The sequence below is a fragment of the Uloborus diversus genome, unplaced genomic scaffold (assembly GCF_026930045.1).
Source record: "Uloborus diversus isolate 005 unplaced genomic scaffold, Udiv.v.3.1 scaffold_677, whole genome shotgun sequence".
Classification (NCBI taxonomy): Eukaryota; Metazoa; Arthropoda; class Arachnida; order Araneae; family Uloboridae; genus Uloborus; species Uloborus diversus.
This window is the reverse complement of record NW_026558876.1, coordinates 30,108-53,044: the sequence shown is the minus strand read 5'-3', so window position 1 is coordinate 53,044 and position 22,937 is coordinate 30,108. Positions and strand designations below refer to the sequence as shown.

General features: G+C 30.8%; 1 protein-coding gene across 1 annotated transcript in view; it reads left to right on the top strand.

Annotated features, from left to right (window-relative positions):
- Positions 1–22,937, top strand: part of LOC129233739 (src substrate protein p85-like) — a 44,910-nt gene that overhangs the window by 20,139 nt on the left and 1,834 nt on the right. The window contains exons 9-16 of the mRNA XM_054867716.1: positions 1,522–1,688; positions 6,503–6,569; positions 8,723–8,871; positions 10,316–10,513; positions 11,900–12,079; positions 13,823–13,940; positions 16,572–16,664; positions 17,423–17,478. Of these exons, the coding sequence (XP_054723691.1) occupies positions 1,522–1,688; positions 6,503–6,569; positions 8,723–8,871; positions 10,316–10,513; positions 11,900–12,079; positions 13,823–13,940; positions 16,572–16,664; positions 17,423–17,478 (1,028 nt within the window). The remainder of the gene's footprint in view (positions 1–1,521; positions 1,689–6,502; positions 6,570–8,722; positions 8,872–10,315; positions 10,514–11,899; positions 12,080–13,822; positions 13,941–16,571; positions 16,665–17,422; positions 17,479–22,937) is intronic.

Here is a 22,937-nt window from a genome sequence, read left to right as displayed (position 1 = left end):
TTTTTTTGATGTTGATAATTCATCGGTATTTAAAATAATAAAAATAATTTAAAAAAAACGGGGGGTTTCATTAAAACTTAAATTTTGTTGCGAATGGCAGCCTTGGAACTAACACCAAGGAGACTTCAAAACTACAACTGAAAGTAAATAACAATAAAACTGCTTGCTAGACTTTTTAATTATAGCTTTGCTTTTTTTTAAATTTAAAATCACTGCAGCATTTTAAAAGTTAACTTATGATAGATGTGCATGTACTAAATTGTTCTGGTGTTTTAACAGGTTTTTTCAAATTTACGTTATTGCAGCATGTTTATTGATTTGCAAGTTATAGTAAAATCATGAGATATTATACTTTTACTGTAGCATTTGATACTTTTAGGACATAACATTCATTAAATATCAATTTAGAATGTTATCAATATAATGAAAATTATTTTTGAAGCATATTGTTTTCAGTGGTTAAGTAAAATGAAAGTTAACCTGCTTAAAATTGACATAATGTTCCTCAAATATGCTTAGAATTGAATATTTAGTTTTTTTTTTTAAAATTCAAGCTTTTTCTTAAATAGAAGCCAAGATTCTGTTAAACCTCTTTAAACATTTGATATTTTTAAAAGTCATGTTTCCCTATATGTTTGAAAAATATAAAGTTAAAACTTTGAGTTTAATGTTAGGTTTAAACAATGACATATTGAACACTTTTTTATTAATATAAAATAACTCCAAAGTTAGTTAAACTCCATTTTTTCACTTTAAGAGGTATGACGACCTAAATAAGAAACTAGAAAACAAATTATCAAGACATATAAAGAGATCCATCTGATAAATTGTCAGGGAGAAAAAAACATCCAAATATTTTAATTGTGTAATAAATTCATTTGAAATTGTTGCTCATAACTTTACAAATGTTGAAAATCTAAGTTTTTACTTAAATTTGGCTGAATTACATTTTTTAAAGGAATAGAAACATATTTTATATCATCCCAGTACTAAGTGGAATTTTTTTAGGAAGTTCTATTTTATTCACTTGTTTGGTTTGGATTGTTTGTTAGGAAGTAATATTTGGTTGTTTTCAAGTAAAATAAGACCTAATTTGGAAGTAATAGGGTTTTGTATTATATGCCTGTCATTCTGGGACAGAAGGTTTGTATGTTCTTGCAATATGCATTGCTACATGTGTAGCACTTTAATGCTTGATGTGAACACTTACCAAGTCCAGGGATGCCCATCCCCCTACAGTAATTGGGTGCCCCCTCAAAGGCTATATAGCCTCCCAGATTGAGAACCCTTCCCTCCCCAAAATAAAAAACTATCATTTGAAGCACCCCTTAAAATTTTCAATGATGCAGTCTTTGCCATCGACTCTTCCCTTGTGATGACCCTGCCAGATGCCCCTTAGAAATAAAATAAGATTAAAATTTAATCACATATCCTTAAAAAAATTAAAAAATGTTTAGCTGTAAATATTAATAATTTTTTCAAAATGTCTCGCCAATTTTGTTATTTTTAATTTTGAATTAGATTATGCTAAAGGTTTTGGAGGTAAATTTGGAGTTCAGGATGATAGAAAAGACAAATCTGCTCTTGGTTGGGAGGAAGTTACTAAAGTTGAAGCTCATCCTTCGCAAACTGATATGAAAAAAGGATTTGGTGGTAAATTTGGTGTTGAAGCTGACAGGCAAGATAAAGTAAGTTAGTTGATGGAATCATTTTTTTCCCTTTGTTTTCCCCTTTCTGTTAAATGCAAAAATTATTAGTAGTTAAAAGATTGCCTTATTACTGTATGGGTATCATTACTGTTCAAAAGAAGTCGATTAGTGTAACTTATTTATTTTTAAATAACAGATAAAATTTACAAACACAATGTTACACTTGACACACAGAGACAATGAAAGGCTTGAGCTGCACACAGGGGCGGCATTTCACCATTTCATTTGGGGGGTCGAGTTTTGTAAATATGTATAACCCCAAAGCGGAACCAAACACACATTAGCTAACAAGAAGTTGTCATAAAATCGGTTTAGTATGAATAAAATTAGTGAACAAAAAATTTGATTCATTGACTAAAAAGTTATCATACAAAACATCTCGCTACTAAAGTTTTTATACCCTTTGAAAAAAGTTATAATGCATGATTTTTGGAATTTGGAATAGCAGGGAATTGTGTTACTAATCTATCAGTGCCCAATGTCGTTCGTGCTGTTTTGCCAGTTCAGCTAAATGGAAAAGGTCCCCCCCCCCCCCCTTTTGTGCTTCGAAAATATTTCTCTAACCTAAAATCTTTTTCTACTAGCTAAGCTGATTGTAATAGTTAAAAAAAACTGAAGTAACCCAAAGTTATGTATGAAAACACTTTTTATATCTTGCTCTTCAAAATCACCCAGGCTACTTCAAAAACTGTGAGGGGCTTAAACTTTTCATCATTGAATAATCTAGTCATGTCGGCGCTCTCAGCTTCAATGAGATATCATCTGCCTCCAGCTCTGTTATTCACTATTCCAGACTAATGAGTCCATAACAAGGACGAAACTGCAGTCTCTGGATGTGACAACCATTCTGTCGGCATATTGCTTGTAATTTTTCTTGCCTCATGCTAAAAATTTTACTCACGGTTGAAACATTTTATATTTTGTTTTCAAAATCCTATCCAAATAACCATAATCACAGCCAACCATACAGAAAAATAATTATCATCAAATATTGTGTTAATTTCATGCGAAACTAAAACTATTATTTCATACAAAATATTCAAAAATCAATGTCTGACTTCACATCATCATGTGGATTTTTGGCATTTTTTTTTCTCTTGTGCCTTTTTAAAATTGGTTCGGAGAAAAAAAAATTTTGAAAAATTTCACGACTGACTGAAATATACATTTATAAAAAATCTATTTTCAGTTTCAGTTGTAGATTGAACTGTGGTAGTATAGTGCACAGATCAATTGTAGACTGAACTGTAGTTTGAATGGTCGAGTAGCGGATGGAAGATATAGATTTTGATAGAGTAAAGCATTTTTCAAAAATCTTTTCCCGATGCAAACAAATTGGATAAAAATTCAAACGAAGTCATACATGCTAAAGGCCATGAGCTTTTTCACCATTGACAAAATCGTTTTGCAATAATTCTTCCTGTCACCAAACCACTGCTTTGAAGTTATAGAGAAATGTTTTTATAATTTTAACTCTTGAAGATTATCTTCTGTCAGTCCGTGATTGCATAATTATAAAGCCCCATAAAAGGTATTTGGTTGATATGTCTTTTTTTATTCAATAATCACATGCATTTTTAAAAAGTTTCCATGAAAGCAGTATAATGTATTGAGCAGCTGAAACCTATTTCGAGCAGAAGAAAACGATGAACACACATTAAATAAATATACACTTAAAAAATGAGTGTAAAAGTGAATGTAAAATATCAAGGAATTTTCTTGTGAAAACCATGCTGCCACACCACTTTTCACGAGCCTCTCATATTGGACATACCATCGTTACACTGGGCACACAAGTGTGAGATATTTAGCCTGTTTGAGGCAATGTCTTCTTTAGTTAAAATTAACCATGGTTCTCTATCAGTTTTCTATGTTCTGAAAAAGCCGAAAATACTTCATGAATTTCTAAGTCATCAGGGTTCGTACGCTCCGGGAATTCCGGGAAAACCGGGAATTGTCAGGGAAAATGACACTGTCAAAAATGTCAGGGAAAAGTCAGGGAGTTTTCAAATTTTGTCCTTCAAAAATTTTTTTTCCATTTTTTTCCCAAGGAATTAAGTACTATGAGATCTAGTCTTCGTTTTTATTGTGATTTCACGAAAAAAATTATAAATTTTTATCTAAACCGACGCTGGCACTTAAAAACTGCAATCGAAAAATGAACGTTTTTTTTTCACAACGAAAAATGCGCCAAAAGAGCGAAGATTTTCTTACATGGAGTCAGTGAGGGAAACGCATTTCTTTCTACTGCCTAAAGTTTTAGATGAGTTGCCACAACATTCTCTTCGGTTCAGGGTTCGTACGTTCCGGGAAAACTTGGAATTATCAGGGAAAATGACTTAGTCAAAAATGTCAAGGAATTTTCCAAATGTGTCCCCAAAATTTTTCTTTTCCGAATTTTTTCCCAGGGAATTTCGTTTTATAAGATCTAATCTTCATTTTTATCGATGTATTTAAAAAAAAATTGTAACAATTTTAAAGCAATGAAAAAAGTGGCGACCCAAAAAATCTTCAGCAGCCGCCATTTTTGGCTCTGAGTAGTTCCCAAGGGAAAAAAAAATCAGGTGAACAGCACTTATGCACAAACTCAACAGGAGAGAAGACAATTTACTGCTTCGGAAGCACAACCTGTAGATGGGAGGGTCGATCGGGGAAAATGTTTTTTTTTTTTTTTGATCGGAAAATCATTTCAGCTACGTGTGAAACGTAGTCGCCATCTTTGGTCATTCACAAGATGGAAGTAGATACGATCCAAAAATGCCTAAGTTTCTAAAAACAAAGCAGAATTGGATGTCTTCTTTAATTGAAAACTGATGAAAACAACAAAAAATGGTCTGCAAATTGTTTTTCTATTATTATTTGAAATAATTTTCTTGAGAAATGAAAAATTTTGTTCTTAAAACTTAATCTTATCCTCACTGCCTCGGACGCAAATGTGATAAAAACTTTTCAATGAATTGTAATATCATGAAGATTTATTATTTTTTAATTGTCTTCATGCAACAAATTAAAAAAAAGTTATTTCTTATTTTTTGGGCACAGCCGCCATATTTGGTCATTCCCAAGATGGAAGTACACAAGACTTTTTCAAGTGCCTAAGTTCCCGAAAACGGCATTGGATGTTAATTGCAATGCAAACTATTGAAAACAACACAAATTGTGCCCTTTTTTTCCGGATAATTTGTAATTATTTTCTGGAAAAATGCAAAATTTAATCTTCATAACATTTTTTTTTGTTTTAATTGATTTAGACTCTTATGTGCTAAATACTGACTATTTTGCTTTTATTGTAGTTTTTTAATGATTATTAATTATTTATTACTACTTTTATACTACAAATCCAAAAATCTACTTATTATTTTAAATTTTTCACTTTGTCGCCATATTTGATCGTTTGCACAATGGAAGTAGACTTAAACTTCCAGAAACAGAATTGGACGTTTATATCAATGTGTAATATTGAAAATAACATTAAACGTGCAAAAAGTTATGAATTTTTGAAAATTAACTATTACTTTCTGGAAAAGAAAGTTTGAAATTTTAATGTAAGCGTCCTTTAATATGTGAAAAAAAAAAAAAAGATTATTGGCATTGGCCTATGATTGGCGGATGTTGATTTTTGTTACTATGCATTACATGGTATGCTGATTGATGCAACAAGTTAATCATATTTATACTGAAATTTAGCATTGCATTTTGCTCAATATGTTTCGTGTAACCTACTTATAAGAAAATTAAAAGCATTGTAAACCAAAAGCGGATGCTAAAAGATTGCTGCAGGACTACAGCAAAACGCTATAATATTACGCGTGACATCAAAGAAACGCTAAAATAAGTTGAAAGTACTCTGTTTTCAACAAATAGTAAACAAATTAAAATAATTTTGAACAAAATGTTTAAAAAAAACTTAAAATTTTGACAGAGAAAACAAACGAAAAAAAACCAAGTTTTTTTTTTTTAAATCTAAGGGGAGAAGTTTCAGTTCTTCTGCATCGCTACTTTAAACAATTTTAATTATTTTGAAAATATTACTATTTAAACTTAAATTTTGAATGAAGCGAGTAACCTGGAATTTTCTAAAAAACAACCTGGAAAACCTGGAAAAGTCAGGGAACTTTTTTTAACCAAAAGTGTATGAACCCTGGTCATCATCCAAATAACGAAAAACACTTTTTGTAGTCTGAGAATGTGTCAAGTTTCATCACACAGTTGCTGAGAATCAGCGATATTTCCTTTAATGAACATTAGTTTCCGAATTACATAAATTGAATTCACCCATTTTCTATCATTCTGCTCAAAAAATTTGGGGGTGTGACCGCCCCCTCTTGACCCCCCTATTTGCCGCCCCTGGCTGCACACACTATTCCACAGTTACTTGGCCTCTATTACTCTATTTTCCTGGTTGATCACCCTTGGCCACTGCTGTGAGACAGGTCATCTTATGTTAAAAGAGAGAAAGGCAGCTATATACATGGTGGTTAACTCTTATTTTTATTATGTTTAAAAGTGAAAAACAACTTAAAAATTTTGTAAAGAAAAAGCTGTTCTTTCGTGAAAAGCCGATTTTTACAACTTTTTACAAAGTTACTTAAATGCAACCTACCTACAGCCTTACAGAATTGGTGATTTTCCTTCATTTAAATAGTAGCCCAAGATTTATAGAATATAATTTATGATTCATTTGATTCTTTTTTTTTGGTTTCTTTCTTTGTATGCTGTTCTAACTTTTCTTGCTTTCTTTTAGTGGACATTTTTTCTTGCACATTCAGTCTAAATATTTTTTATGTTTTCAGTCTGCACATTCTTTCTCTGAAATTGAAAGGCCACAACCATCATATCAAAAAGTTCGTGCAGAATCAGGTGAGTTTTTTTTTTTTTCTTTTTTTTCACCATTTCAGTAAAGCGACTGTTTTGTGTGAAGGTGAGACTTTAATATGGTATTTAGTGATTCTCTGAATTCTGAATAAGTAAAGGCTTTATCGATTCAAATAAAATTCATGATTCAGTTTAAAAGCATAATCTTTTTGTCCTCACTCACGCGTCCAGGCAAAGAGGATGGAGTGTGCTTACAAGTCGTTTGCTCTAGGAAGAAACCCTTTATTATCTTACATCTAAAAATGCAGTGTCCGTATGTTTGCTACCGCAAAATTTAAGAAGTAGTCGATGGATTTACTTGAAATTTTTACTCAACACTCTTTTTGTGCAGAAGAGAGCCCATAAAAACTTTTTATCCCCAAAATTCTAAGCATTTTGCAAGAATTAAATAAAATCATTTGTGTCTGACTAATGATTTCTATGTATTTTGGCCCATTTTTCAACATGAACTGAAGTAAATATTTAATCCATTGCCAAAGACAATAAGAAATTCAACCTTTTTTTTTCTAATATCTTAAAAATGCTACTTTCAGTTTTGTTGTTTTGAGGCTTAAATAAAAACAATTATGTCTGACAAATGAATTTAAGCATTTAAGCCTATTGTTAAGCGAGAACTGAAATAAATATTAATCCTGCTTCCTAAGTATAGTGAGAAGCTCAGCCTTAGTAAGAAGCTCAGCCTTCATTTGTTTTAAAATATTTTAAATACTTATGATTTTAACAGCAAACATACACTTTTTTTGACAGTCGGCGGTCCGATGCATGACCAGCAGCTCCACTCAATGTTTTACTTTTTTGCTTTCTGTTTTCAAACCTTTTCTTTCAAAGTTTTCTTACTATGATGTAACATGTATTATGTAAACGTAATGATAGAAATGATCACAGCAATGCCAGGTTTTGTATAAAATTGTAACTGGAAAATCTATTAATAAGTGTGGCAGTTCACTTAAGACTTATTCAAAAAATTGTGTGGATTTTTGTGTTTCTGTCCCTACAAAAAAAAAAAGACAAAAAAAAATCTAGTAAGTGTGACCCAACAAATGAAAATGACAGACAACCACATGCTAAAAGTAAATGGATCCAATGCCATAGTTTGATATGGGAAAATAACACTGTAGATATTCTTTCAAAATATAAGTACTCATTTGTGCAAAATGTATAGAAACAGAATGCACAAAGCATTCAGTAACTTGGGTGTGATTGTTTTTAAAAGGTGTAACTGATAACGTTTTTTCAAAATATGTTTAAACATATTGAATGAGATACTCTGTTTTTCCATTGAAATTGTTATAATTCAATAAGCAATTCTAAGTATAGTTATCTATTTATGTTGATTCAATTTGAATAATACAAGATGATAATTGATAAGCAAAGAACTTACCTTCTATTTGATCATCTGTTATGTTTACGTTGAGGCTTCTCTATAATTATTTATATTTCTTTAAATGTGATGTGTTGTCATTGTTTCATGCTTTATGCAGTCACTGCTTAACAATGATTTAACTAATAAAAAATGAGCAACATTTATTAGCTAACAATGCATAACATGTCTACACACTACGATGGTTCGAAAGAGTCTAACCGCTTTTACAAGATGGATGCAAACAAAAATGAATTAAAAGTTTTTAGTCTGGATTTGATAGTTTGGATTTGAAAGTTCACACTTTGGTTTCGTTTTGGTTTGCATTTAGCAAGTATTTACTGCTCAGTTCAGGGATCACAATTAAAAAGATATTTGTAACAGAAATAAGGCAATGTATGCAGATTCAATTAGAGACATGTTACTATACTCAAGGCTATGACATTTTAAATACCACAATTTTGTAAAAATTAAGTTGATTTCTGTTGTTTTAAGCAAATTATTTGATGTAGATGCTGAAAGCTAATGATATATTACTATCGGTTATTACTTTAAAAAAAAGTTTCAGTTAACTAAATTAATATATATTTTACTTTATAATCTGGGATCAAAGTGACCTGCTCTGCAGTAATACATATATCGAAAGTCCATCGGTTCTAGCGTTAAATAGTGAAAATTGCTCTTTTTCAGCCTAAATTTAGTGATTTCTACTCAATGATTTTGTACAAGATCTGACTAGTTGAAACTAATTAGAAAATTATATTTTTATGTGCAGTAGGGTCCAATAAAGCTAGTAGTTTAAGAGCTCGCTTTGAAAACATGGCTAAAGCAGAAGAAGAAGAAGCAAAGAAGCGAGCTGACGAAGAACGTGCCAAACGAATTGCTAGAGAACAGAAGGAAAAAGAGGCTGCTGAAAAAGATGAAAAGGTAATGTGAGAAAAAATGTAATGTGAGAAATTGTGTTTATACATGGGAATCAACGCCATAGTTGGGAATTATTATCAGGTCAGGTCAAGGACGTATCCAGGATTTCTTCAAGGAAGGGACAAAATTTCATTTTTAAAACTTCAATTTTGAAAAAAAGTTAGTTTGCAGACCTTCTCAACCTGGCGTAATCGAATATCGTTTAAAGTTACATTTACGGAAATACAGTTTCGAAAAATTAGCAGAGGAAAGAGCTTGAATCTCTTTATTAAACTTTTTATTTCCACTACCTTTCTTTAAGTTATTTCTCATCATTTTTTAATTGTATGACGTAAAATATCATGTAAATTTACATGGTTTGAGGTATTCATTATGAAAAAAAAAAGATATAATGTGCATTACATAAACATTAACGTAATGTGCAATTGCAACATAATGTGCAATATGCTACTATTTTCAAGTCTTATGTCATGTTATGTTGTGAAATGTTTATGCTATATTTTCTAAAAGTCACTTTTCCATGTTTGTGACAAAATAGCCATGTGTGATATCTATTTTAAATTAAATAGAAATTTTGCATTTTTGAATATAAAACATAAAAATGCAAATATTCAATAATTTAATCGTGAATGAAAACATACTGATTTTTTTTGGAGGGGGGGGGGGGGGGGTGATTTCCTAAAAGCCTTCTCTAGCTTGATGTGAATGCTGATCATACTTTTCAGTTTCAATAAGGCAATACTAGTATAGTATAATTTTGATTCTCATTTGATGATCCTGAGAAATGACTTGAAGGCAGTGGATAAGAATTTATGAATAATTAAATATGCATGAAAGTAACACAAAAATTGCTTAAATGAAACCAAAGTGAGAAAACATTCAAAACCTTTATATTTACTAATTGCATTTTCTGCTTTATCTGTGCATTTTTTACCATATGAATTATTATTAACTGAAGAATATGTGATACAGTGGAACTTCAGTTATTGGGACTGATCCCTGTTCAGACTCCGGATTTAATGGGTGACCTATTTAAATTCGTTATTGCTTCAATAGTGACCTGAAAGTCTTTGTATTGAGTTAATAATAAAGCAATTTTACCTCCCATAAAGCATGAGTATTTAATATGTCAGCTACATTGTATTAGCAGGAATATAAGTATGTACAGTATTCTATAAAGAAGTACAAAGCATGTGTACTAACACTAATGTCATCATCAAGCCAATCAGTTTGGTAAGCCAACAAAAGGTTACTCTATTCAATTCTACATAATGAGGCACAGTGCTGTATTACACATTGTAATGCAAATATGAGAAAAAAATGGTAAAACATCACTTGATTTTTTCATATTTAGATAATTCTCATACTGTTATTTCATTTGTTAACTTCTATTGCAGTACTTTGGTATATACATACACATAAGATAAAATATTTGATAATGATTTAGGAACGACAAAGAAGACTAAGCCTGAGGGAAGAAGCGAAGGTGGAGGAAGAAGAAGAGGAGGAACATTTATTTGGCCCTACAGTTCGAACGTCATCTGTAGGTGTACCTACCCCTTTATTGCAAGCTGCAACAACTACAAAAAGTGCTTCTCCAGATCAATCGTATTACTCCTCGGCTCAGCCTCCTGTTCATTATGAAGTTAGTAATGTTAGTTTTGTCACATAATTTAGAAATACAATCTTGCCCTACATCAATCTTTATATTGTATTTAAGCTCAGTTGTATTTAATCTTGTTAACTGGAAACAGTACATGTTTAGTAAAATTAATATTTATCTGATGTCTGCCTGGTAATTTAAGATTAAGTTATTTTAGATGAAAGATAAGTGTTAAGCCTCACCTGTGACCACTTTACCCTATAGGTGAATAAAAACAAACAATTTAATTTTGTACATTTGAAAGAGATCTCTAAAAATTACTTTTATTCATGTTTATATTAAAATCTTGATTTAAGAACTTGTTAAATGTGTGAGTAGAATTCAACATGTTAATTGGTGTTCAAATTCTTTTTTTTTCCTTATTGAAATTTTACTTTACTTGGGGGCAACCTCAATCTGCTTGCTATTTCTTAGCAACCCTTTGAACTGCAAGAAGTTCCATTTAAATTACTTCATGATCTGAACTTGCAGGGCTCGCTCTCCAGATACATCATTGTAATTTAGCAAGTTTGGATCTAGAACTCACCAGTTACGCTCACTATATAACTAAGGTGACCATATGTCCCATTTTGATTGGGACTCCCATTTTCAGGTACCCTGTCTCGTTCCCCTCAATGTCTCGTTTTCTGAAATGACAGAGAAGAATACTGAGTGCTTCAACCAAAAGTCAGTGGGTGGAGCTGTTTAAGTATTTTTGTACCCATAAATTAATTCATGTATAATTATATATTATACTTTGTTTTCCCAGACCTAAAACACTCGTCAAATGCATCTCTTTGCTTATGACTAATTTGTGGACTTCCAAAACAGCACAGTTGCAAATTGCAGTTCTTATAGCAATGATGATTTTAAAAGTAAATTGTGGGAAATTCTGCAAAGTAATTCATTCTTTCTTGAAATCAGCACCACATGTATTCAAGCAAATTTGTTTATTAAGAAATTACACCAATTCTTGTTCATTCCTATCTTAGTCTGTCATAAATTATTATTTTTTTAAAAGGCCACTCTTTTTGATATGCACATACAGGTGCCTAAAATTGGTAAATGTCCCGCTTCGAGGAAAAATGAGATGGTCAACTTAACTTCTGTAATCCAAAAGTAGCAGGACATTTTCAATGACCTATGTTTTCCTGGATTTCTATAGACATACCTGATCCTTTGTTCTGTAAATTATCTCCTCTAAAATGTATGTTTGAGCTTATCTCTCCCAATAACAATTCCATCACATGTACATTCAGAGGAATAAGAACTATTTTTTTTTTAAATAATTATACTGCATTGTATATATTGTATAAATTTCATAAAATATATTTTTTTGCTACAAACAGTTATTACTTTGATTTAATGTTAGTTCTTGTTCAATTATAGGAAGATCAAAGAAGACGAAGCCGAGAAGTTGAGAATGAAGTTGAAGAAAGCAGAGAGCTTTCATCTGCTCGCACATCATCTGTTGGTGTCCCGACACCATTGTTACAAGCTGCAATTACTGCTAAAAATTCATCTCCAGAACAGTCATATATATCACCTGTAGTCTCTAAATTATTTGAAGTTAGTTATTTAATTTTATGTAAAGTAATTATTGTTTTACATTTTTTATAGTGTTTAAACTCAAAAACTAAGCATTTATGATGTTTTAATCTGTGTAATTTTTTACCATGTGCAATAAATACATGCATCTTCCATTCATTCCTCAACTTTTAATATTTGTTTCAGCAAATCACTAAAGCAGCCTTTGATACTCTAATTATATTTATCTAAATTTTAATTTGTTAAAATTTTAAATTTGTTGCTACATTTAAAATGTTTTTCCCTTGATAGTAAATCAACTACTACGTGGCCCTCCCTTTAAAAAGCAATTAATTAACGTCCGCTCGCCTCAATTCTTTGTTTAATTTTTTTTATTGCAAATAACTTTCCAACCGCCTCCCAAACATACACACATCTTATTATAGGGGGCTCCTAAGGGGGCGAGGGGGCAACTGCCTCCTCACTTTCTAAAGTATAGGGGCCTTGCCCCCTCAGTTTTCAGAATTAAAAATCAATGATCGATTGAAAAATGATTTTTTATGGGGTGGATTGATTTATTTTCCAAAAGTAAAAACTGAAAATTCTAGATAAATGGACTTTTCCGCGTCTGATAGAATGTGCTTGGATTTTTCATTTTTCATAGAATTCGAATCATAAGGTTTTTTTAAAGCAGATTTTAATAACGTTTAAGCTTTTATTCACGCGATTGATGAACAAATTCATTGTTGGCCGACAAGGAAATAAAACACAATGATTTAAAATTTTTATATGTTGCCAGTTTCTATTTAATAGCAAATAAAATAATTGACATTGATTTTTAATAATATAAGGCTTTTAAAAGGATTTTCAATTTTCCCTCTTGATTCTACGGTTGCGACTCAGTCGGGGGTTTTTTAAAAAAATTTATCGTTGTTATTACAAAGCTAGTTTGGGTTTAATCAAGTTTTCTTTATGCATGCCAGGCACATGTGTCAATATAATAACACATTATTAAGATGATTGTAATTACTAGAATGGAGTAATTTTTTCATCTGAGGAATATCTTGAAAGAATTTTTTTATCATCCGAGATCAGTTCAGAGTTTAAGACGCCTCCACTTCACTCCTGGTATTCTGAAATATCCCCAGGCAGCGTCCTTGCTCTTGACATGAATAGAATCATCCAGGTCCAGATCAGTAGACTTGAGTGGGCATAATAAGAACCTTATTTTTACCAGAGGAGAGAAAAGCTTTTGACTTGCACTAAATGTGATTCAGCTGAGGCCTCTCCTTCCCACCTTCTTGCGTGTTTGGGATTGACATATAAAGATCTATCGACCAATACGCTTTTAGTGTACGACTTCTTATCGATTTATAAACTCTTGGACCTGGTCTAGCATCAACTAGATCATGGGGAATAAGCCACAACGCAACAGTAATTTTTTATCCATGGAACTCAATCCCTCTCTTAACACTACTGCTAAGTCGTAATTTATGCAATTTTGATTTAGATTGCATTTCTGTGGAGCATTGTCCTGCGTGAAAAGAGGGATTACTGTTTTTCAATTGTTTCTTAAAATGCTTTTATGTAAGAAGCATTACTAGACTTATGATGCAGTTATGTGCGTTTTATAATATACTAAATAAAATACTCCAAATTGTACAGGTTTTATCAAAAGCACTCAAATCAGCTTCAGACCTTTTATGTTTAATTTTCTTGTTATAAGAATCGTAGATGTGTCAATTTATTTACTTATTATTTATTTAACTTATTTGTTGCTATTAGGATGAGCCAATAGAAGCAAAATCAACTAATAAAAGGATTCAAGAGCCAACGTTTTTGGAGCAAAATGAAGATTTAGAAGCTGAATTATTTAAACCACCTCAAAGTTATTCAGAACCGGGTGAGATTTTAATTTTTATTAACTTATAAAGTGTTTAAATATCTTTTCCATTCCAAGTATACTTATATTATTATAGCAATGAATTTAAGTTCAGGTTGATAAATTGGTTATTGTAAAAACATAGTTTAAAAAAAATCTTATTTTGCTTAAGGCATGTGCCTACCTTTTTGGAGCTTTTTTTTTTTGAAAATAAATTTTTTTTTGTTTAACATACATGTTATTAGTTAGAATACGAAATAAAACAATGAAATTAAGTCCTACTTTCATGGAATTTTTCTCCACTTTTGAAAATTATTAAAATTATAGTGAATATTAATACTTACGCTAAACCTTCTCTAATGAATTCTAATCATTTTGTTTCAACTTTAATTCCAACAATATGTTACTACAACACTTACCTGTGTTGTGAAGCAAAAGATTGATAATATTTTGAAAACTTGATGATATAGGACAACTGTTATGTACACAATATGAATTTTTCAAATAAAATTTACAAATTTTCAAATAAAAAAACCATAAAATTAGTAAATACATAAATACAAGCTATTTGGTGCTTCGTAACACAGCGCAAAATGAGCTGAATATACAGACCAAATTTAGTATCAATATCTCGACAATGTTTTTAGAAATCAGATTTTTCGTAAAAAAAAAAAAAAAAAAACTAAAATCGCAGTTTTTTAGAAATTGCAATTCAAGTTTTTAATCTTGAGTAACAAAATTAGTTCAAATAGATAAAAATAATACAAAAATCAATTTAACTTGACATTTAAATAAGAAATTGTGTCAGAATAGTGTTTGGAGATTATAGAATGGTTGCTCTAATGCACTGATTACATTTTAGTGGCTCACGTAACGCTCACTTTGGGATACAAAAATTTCCCTTCCGCTGCATGTCTGGAGCCGCAACTCTATTTCTAATAATTGCAGGGTTTAAAGTAAAACATTTTTGAAATTCTAAAGATATATCTTATCAAATGAGCAAATAAAACTTATTTTGAAAAGTTTCATCGAAATGAGGATTTTAAAGGTAGGCACATACTTTAAAGTGAATATCAAACGTAAATAAAGCACAAATTCTCAAACATTTATGCTGTGGTCAAGGGGGGGGGGCACCTGGTTAGCCCGAGCCTGAGCTTGAAAGGGCTTGAGATTTTTAAAGTGAGGGGTGAAATATATGTAGGGACCTAGAGGGGATAAACGCTGCAATAGGGGGCTTGTAAAAGTCACTTGTGACAGGCCCCAAAATTTATGTGCACGCTCCTGGGTCAAGAGTTTGTGCAGGGCTGTGGTGATGTGTCAAGAATTTGTGTTCTCAAAAATTTTGTGGTGCGTGAATTTCCATTGGTTGACCCATTAATAAATAATATATAATAATTGGTTGACCCCCCCCATATCCACCTGGTACGTTCGTTCCTGGTACTACGTTCTGTTCTGTTGATGACTCTCTTTTGTGTGGTGAGTTTTTTGAAAGATGAACAGCAATTGGAGCCTTGAAATAGCTATATGCTGTATTTTCTTTAGAATTTGCATTATTTACATTGGTTTTTCACTTTAATCATATTGTAGCACATAACATTTGATCATTTTTCATTTAAGTCATTATGCTGTTTAAAAGCAAAGAAATAGTAGTTCAATCTTTTATGTACACTGCTGGTATTATAGGGTGGGTCAAAAAACACTTTTTTTTTATAATCAATTTCTAATAGCATGGAAAATTTGCTCATTAGCATCCTAATAACAGGGAAAATAATTTAAAAAATTTGAAGTTATTTTTGAAATTGTGCAAGCGCACCTCAAGTTGAGAAAAAAAAAATCGCATTTTTCAATGATTTATATTTTTTTCAAAAAATAATTTACTTCATTTCAATAGTATGAAATATACACTTAGTTGTTCCCGAAATGAATAGAAAAAACTTGGGGCACATTGTGGATCATGTGAATTCGTGCAAGAAACCTTAAAATACCATTTAAAAGTAAAAGTTATATTATTTTATTCAAAAATTCTTAAGCTGACATAAAGCTATTACACATCTGTTTTAATGTTTAACATATATTTCTCTTTTGCTAAAATGACTCAAGACTCACAACGTGCAGGCCCGTCATTTCAAATTTTTCAAAGGGAAGAGGGGGTTAGTTAGTTTTAGGGGGTTTAGAGGGGTGGGGCAATTGGTTAAAACTGTTCTGAAAAGAAGTGCTTTTTCTTGGTTTGAAGCAAAAAGAAAAACAGAAACTGAATATCCATGCCTACGATACCCCCCCTCCTCCCAGTACTTAACCTAAAATAAATTAAACGTTGAAATTTATTCATTAGTTCTTTCAGGTGAAGTATATATGTCTGATTTTAACTAAAAAGAAAATATGTTCTGGTTTTTTATTTTTTACACAAAGGTTATTTGAAAATAAAAAAATTGAACAGCTGCTTCACCCACATAATTCATAAAGAAAATCCAGAAAAACATGCACATATCCAAAAAAAAAAATGCAAATCCACAGAAAAGAGCAGGTGAACTGTTTTTTGCCAATTCAAAGCAGTATGCACTAGAGAAAAAAAACGAAACTTTTTTCCCCAGAGAGATAAAACAATAAATTATGTATTTAACAATCGAATATTAATGCATTCATTTTTTGTAGCATATGAAACTTTAGAACAAGTTGAAGAAGAACTATATGAAGTGCCTGAAGGCTCTGGTTTATCTGCTGTAGCTCTTTATGATTATCAAGCTGGTAAGTTTATTTTTAATACATATTAAATATGTATGAAAAAATGTTGTTGCAAGCAAATGTTTTTATTTGTAACAACATTTTCCTTCAAAACTTGAATTATAATTTACTGGTTTTTCTTCAATACATTTTGTGCCATTTAAAATTTACTTTGCTATTTATTTTCTTATAACCAACTACTTGTTTTTATTGCTGTTTATTTTTTTCTTATCAATAATTTAATATATACTAATCCAGCTTCTATGAATTTGAATTTTAGAAATTGAAAGACATTTTGTCAGTGACGGCGCTGTGCAGTGTTTTAATGTATTTTTTTCCTCCCAACATTTTCATAAATTTAAAAGCCTCATTACTCTTTTCAAAGTTGTAACACGGGAGGTGGTAAGAAAAGTTTGTATTTAAAATTTATTTGTTGACTTGTAAGTCTAAGTGGTGATATTAAAAGAAAAAAGATTTTTCAGAAAATATGGAATCTTTTTGAATTAAAATTACTTCTCTTAGTCATAATTTCTGTTTCCACTCTGCGAAAGCATTCGACTTTTTACCAAGACAAAATTACAATTTACCAATAGCATTAGGTTAAGCTATTTTTTAATCATTTTAATTGCTTCAAAATTAAAAGATAATTTGTAATAATAATTATAATACTGTGTTATTAAGTTATTATAATTTAAAATTCATACCTTACATTGCACTAAGTATTGCAGTTTGTTACTTTACCTTTAAAAAAATATATTGAGTTTTTTTTCTCCCTTCATTAGCTGACAGTGATGAAATATCGTTTGATCCAGATGATATAATAATCAATATTGAAATGGTGAGTAGCTTTTTAAATTATTGTCATTTGATAAAATTTGTATAAAAGTTGTTACTCATTTTGATACTTTTATAATTAAGTTTTAAATTTTACATGTACATATGTTGTGGTTAAAATGTAAGTGATATCCTAACATAGTTCAGAGTAATCTAAAGTTTTGTAAAACATTTGGCACTAATTTCGGTTACTTGACAATTTTTGTACCCTCTTTGCAATATATTTTAGCTTTTTTTTCTCTCATCTGCACAATTGGTATATTGAGAATCTAAAGAGCAACCCAAATCCATGTTCAACTCCATTTGTCAAATTTTTGCCTTCCATCTGTCATGCAGTATTTAGTTTCTTTGATGATAAATTTTAACCAATATAAAAGAAACAAACGTTCATACAAATACTTGCTGAAATTGTACTTTTAGTGCAAGGAAGGTAAAACTTTAACTCAAAACGAAATCATTAGAGTTATACGACACCATTAGAGTTATACGACACCATAAATTGGCCACATCTTGACAAATTTGGCACCAAAATGTGATGCCAAATTTAGAGTCTGCATGATAAAAGTCAGTCAACAACAACAACAAAAAAGGGGAGGGGGGGCAAAATGTGACTCAGACAAAAAGCTATAAGCTTGGAGCTTATAAGAGACATGCAATATGTTTTTTTCTATTAGACTCTTATGTCAAGAAAATCCAATTTTACTATTCCTGTGTGCATTTTTGTTTCATGACAATAATGATTTCTGTGAAAAATTTAAAAAAACTTATAATCTCCATTGAATAAATGTAAATGAAAAATATATATGTGTATGTCTCCATCAAAACCATCATTTTTTCACTCCTTGAAATATTTTTCTTGTATAATTTAGATATTAAATGGTTTGACCAATAAATGAACACTTAGGCTCAATTTATTTTCAGAAATTCATAACCATTAAAATTTAGTACAACATTTCAAATATTTTTATTAATATATGTTATTACTTTTTTAGAAACTGAATGAATTTTTAAGGTTCATGTTGAAGTTTTTTGGAGGTTTGCAGACCCCGAAGAGCAGACCTCCCTACTTTTTCCTATTTTTTAGAGCACTGTCCTTATTTTCCTACTTTTTCCTTTTTTTTCCTACTTTTTCTTTCTTTAGTATAGCACTTCTAATTGTGCATTGATTATTATTTTTACCATGCCGCCCCCATAATTTTCTGCATGTTTCAAATTTGAAAAACAAAAGAAACAAGCGGTTCCTGAACTGACTACATTGACATTCCTAAACTGACATTGACTGACTACGGTAATTTCTTTAAGGAGCGCCGCGGCGTCTGCGTGTTTAAAAGTTAAATTTTCTCAAGTGACTTTTTTACCATTGCTCCGATAATGATCGACTTTTCTTTTTATCGCTCCGACTTCAGTCCTACTGTTTTAACGAAACAATAAAGAAGTGGATACCGACACATTCTAATGCAATTATATATTACTTACCCGTTAATTAGAAGCTTTAATTAAAATAAACGGCCGAGTGTAAAAGAAGTGCGGGAAAAGCCGAATTTCCTATTCACCAATTTTTTGTATAGATTACAAGGGAAATGGAGCTCTATTTAAACAGAAAGGCAATGTAAAACCTTAAAAGGAACGTAAGGAAGCAAAAATTGAAAAACCTGTACACAGTACATATTTTCTTGATGTTAGTACAAAATAAAAGCGACATCGCAAAAACGGAACACTTCAAAAATAATCGCAGAAACTAACTTTTTTCATACATAAATATGATTATTGTTCATTCTAAATAGGAAACATGATTATAAAATTTATAAAATTTCAGTTTCTTTCTTTGCAAAGAATGTATTTGCAAAAAAAAAAAAAAAAAAAAAACTCGGCAAAACCTAGGTGGGCAAAACGTTTCTGATTTTTGGAGAAAAATCGGAAATCAATTTAAATGCAAGATACCGTTTTTATTTCTTCAGATTTTTTAAAGTTGTGTGTGGGGGGGGGGGGAGGATAGAGCCACAAGCAAATATGTACTGTATTTCTTTTTCTTTTTAATAGATATTTCTTAATCTGATATATCATCAATATCGAGGAGTTGCTCCCCCCTCCCCCCATCACTCTCAATTTCGTGAACAATTTCCGGATGAATATTTTTGTTGTATGGTGAGAAATGAATTGTTTACCATGCATGATTATCCCTTTTTTTTCCGTGACAAAAATTTTGGAAGAAGGAGGTAAAAAATCATCAAACCAATAAAACAATATTCGTTTTTATTGCTTGTTAAAAATTAAAACTGGCCCGTCATTTTGATTTTTCCACCGGGGATGGCTTGCGAAGTATGTGTTCTGAATGCAAATTTTGTCTGAAAACGATAAAAACCACACAAACTTATAGTTAAGCATTATTTTTCTAAAGCCAGGGAAGGGAGAAATTTTTCTCACTGACCCCCCTAAATGACGTTCGTGAAAGAAAAATTTTCTTGTATACTAAAAATATATAACATAATATAAACTCTTTAGTTTACTTATTTCGTTATTTATTTAGTTTAATTATTTTATTATGAATTTTATGTCCCATATTTAAGAACAAATTTATTTTAGTTCTGCACTTATAGTCTATTTCCTTTTTTTTCAAACTCAAACATCTGCCCCTGCTTATGCAAAACCGCATGTCAGTTGCTGATTATTTTCAACCAAAACTAATTTAATATTTGCTTTGCTTTTTGTATCATAGTTTATGACAACAGGAACTGAAAGTGTTAGTATTTTCAAATGATAAATGGATGCTCTTGAAGGAATCTTTTCGTTTTTGACAAAACAAATCTTTAACAAAAATGGTTTTATTGCACCAAAATATGAGTTTTATTATTATTATTTTTATTTATTATTATCATTATTATTATTTCGATCGCTATATTGCATTTTATTCTTTTCTTCTTGAAATTTTTATTATTGTATTGTTGAAAGGTGTTTCTTTGTTTGGATTTTATTTTCATATTTTTGTATTTAGTACCTTTGTTTCCACTAGTTTATTTTTCATATTGAAAATTGTCAGTTTGTTTCTTTCGTTTTGTTATTTGACTCGGTCTTTCATTAAATCCCTTTAATAATTCAAAAGTACTGTTAGTTTATTTTTGGGACAGTTTTAAATCAAAAATACTGTTAGTTTATTTTACATTAGAAATAAAGTTTACACAAAATCTGTTTATTCTTATCTCTTCCTATTTTTCCTACTTTTTTAAGTGATTTTTTTCCTAATTTTCCTACTTTTTTTAATTTTTAATTCCTTATTTCCTACTTTTTCCCCCCAAAAAACCTCTTCGGGGTCTGGGTTTGAATAAAAAGTGGTGTAGTAACTCAGTAAATAAGCATGTATAACTTGTTAATTTATTGGGTTACAATGACAAGTTAAGACATGTTAATGTTATGTTGGGTGTTAATCATGAAATTTTCTAGCCATGTGGGCCTTTTGTTTTAAACTTAAGTTTCATTGAGGATTCTTCCCCCATATAATGCATTCCTTTTATATCGTTTGTAGAGTCTCAAAAGTCTGTGCTGATTGGGACTAATGATTGCTCAGATTAGACAACAAATTATTAGTGATTGAAATTTTACATTTTTGGGTGACCTAAAGACTTGCCCCTTTAACTTCTTTGTACAAAGTTGAAGTATTGTCTTCATGAAAGACTTATCGTTGAAATTTAATTTGAATAACGCTTAAAGGAATTTTGACTACTTTTTGCCTGCGTATTTCTGTATGTATTTACGAGAGGGATTTGATAAGTTTATGACTTTTAAATGAAAAAATCAATATAAATCCCAAAATGCAGTTTATTTTTCAACATAATCTCCTTTCACAGCTATACACTTTGTCTAACTTTTATAAACTTTTCAAAAAAAAAAAAAAGGTGTCTGAATGTCATCAGAATGGAGTATGGTGGATGAGGCACTAATTCATAGCTTAATTCAAGCAATTTCATGGTTGCAATTGCAGATGTGTGAGCTAGCGCATTATTGTGACAGCACAGCACTTTGTTCTTGGATAAATGGGGTCGTTTTTCTCTTAATTTAGCATTAAAACTATCTAATAAATTAGCATAATACTGTCCCGTGATTATTTTTCCTCTTTTAAGATAGTCAATGTGGATTATGCCCTTTGAACCTCAGAAAATTGAGGCCATAACCCATCCAATGGAACTGTTTTTGCCTTTTTCGGAGCAGTTTTCGCAGGAGTGCACTATTTTGACTGTTCTTTCATTTCTGGTGTGTAGTAATGTATCCAAGTTTCATGCATTGTGACATAAAATCGCAAAAACTCACTTGGATTACGCTGGCATTTGTCTAAACACTATATGACATTGTTACACGATTCTGTTTTTGATCGACTGTCAGCAAACATAGCAGCCATCTTGCTGATAACTTTTTCATACGCAAATGTTTGTCCAGAATGTTGCATACACGTTCAGATGATATGTTTTATTCATATTACTATCTCACCCACTTTCACACGGCAGTCTTTTAGCACAATATCATGGATTTTGCATTTCTTCGTTCGTAACTTCAATCGGACGTCCAAAACTTTCTGCATCTGTTGTGCTCCTACGGACACAACAAAATTCTGTAAACCACTCGTGAATCATACCATGCTATGGAGCATACTTACAATAATATTGTTTCAACTTGTAAACTAGTAGGCAAACAAAAAATGTAAGTTCCTTAGTGATGTTTGAATGTATGTGCGTGCATGTGTATGTATCTTGCATAACACAAAAGCCCAAGAAGCTTAAAATTTTGCACATGCAACTAGAACAATGTCAAGTTGTGCACCTCCCTTTTACATTGCAATTAAATCTTCCAAAAGACTGTTGGTTGTGGGAAAACAATGTTAATTTCAAGTTGTTTTTGTATCAAGTTATTAATTCTAAAACATATCTTAATCCATCTCTAATAAATGAATATTTCATGCCACTTGGCATTGTGTTATTGTATAATTTTTTCAATTGCGGAAGCTTGAGAGTTTCAGATTTTAATAAAAAGCACAATTTTAGATATTTAAGATGTACCTCAAAATGTCAATGAAGCACCCCAAACCCTGTCATGCCGAAACCTTAGAGTTTCAAGATTCTACTGTGCAACCTTGATTTTATTTTGCTTTCTGATTTACTTTTTTCATCACTTTTCAAAACTTTTTCTTTTACTCTTTGGAATGGAAAAGAGGGTAGTTATTGTTGCCAATTACCGAAGGGGGAAACCTTATTGAAAAAAAAAAAAAATGAACGATCAAATTGTTCATTTACTGGTCTGACCACCCTAATTTCATCCATGAATAATACAATTCAAATACTTAATATCAAATTATTCTAAAATTATGTTTAATATGTTTTTATTCTACATTTTGAAAAGTTTTTTTTCAGTGCTTACTTTTGAAACAGTTAAATTCCTTTTTAAATTAAAAAATAGTTTTAAAAAAAAGACTATTCT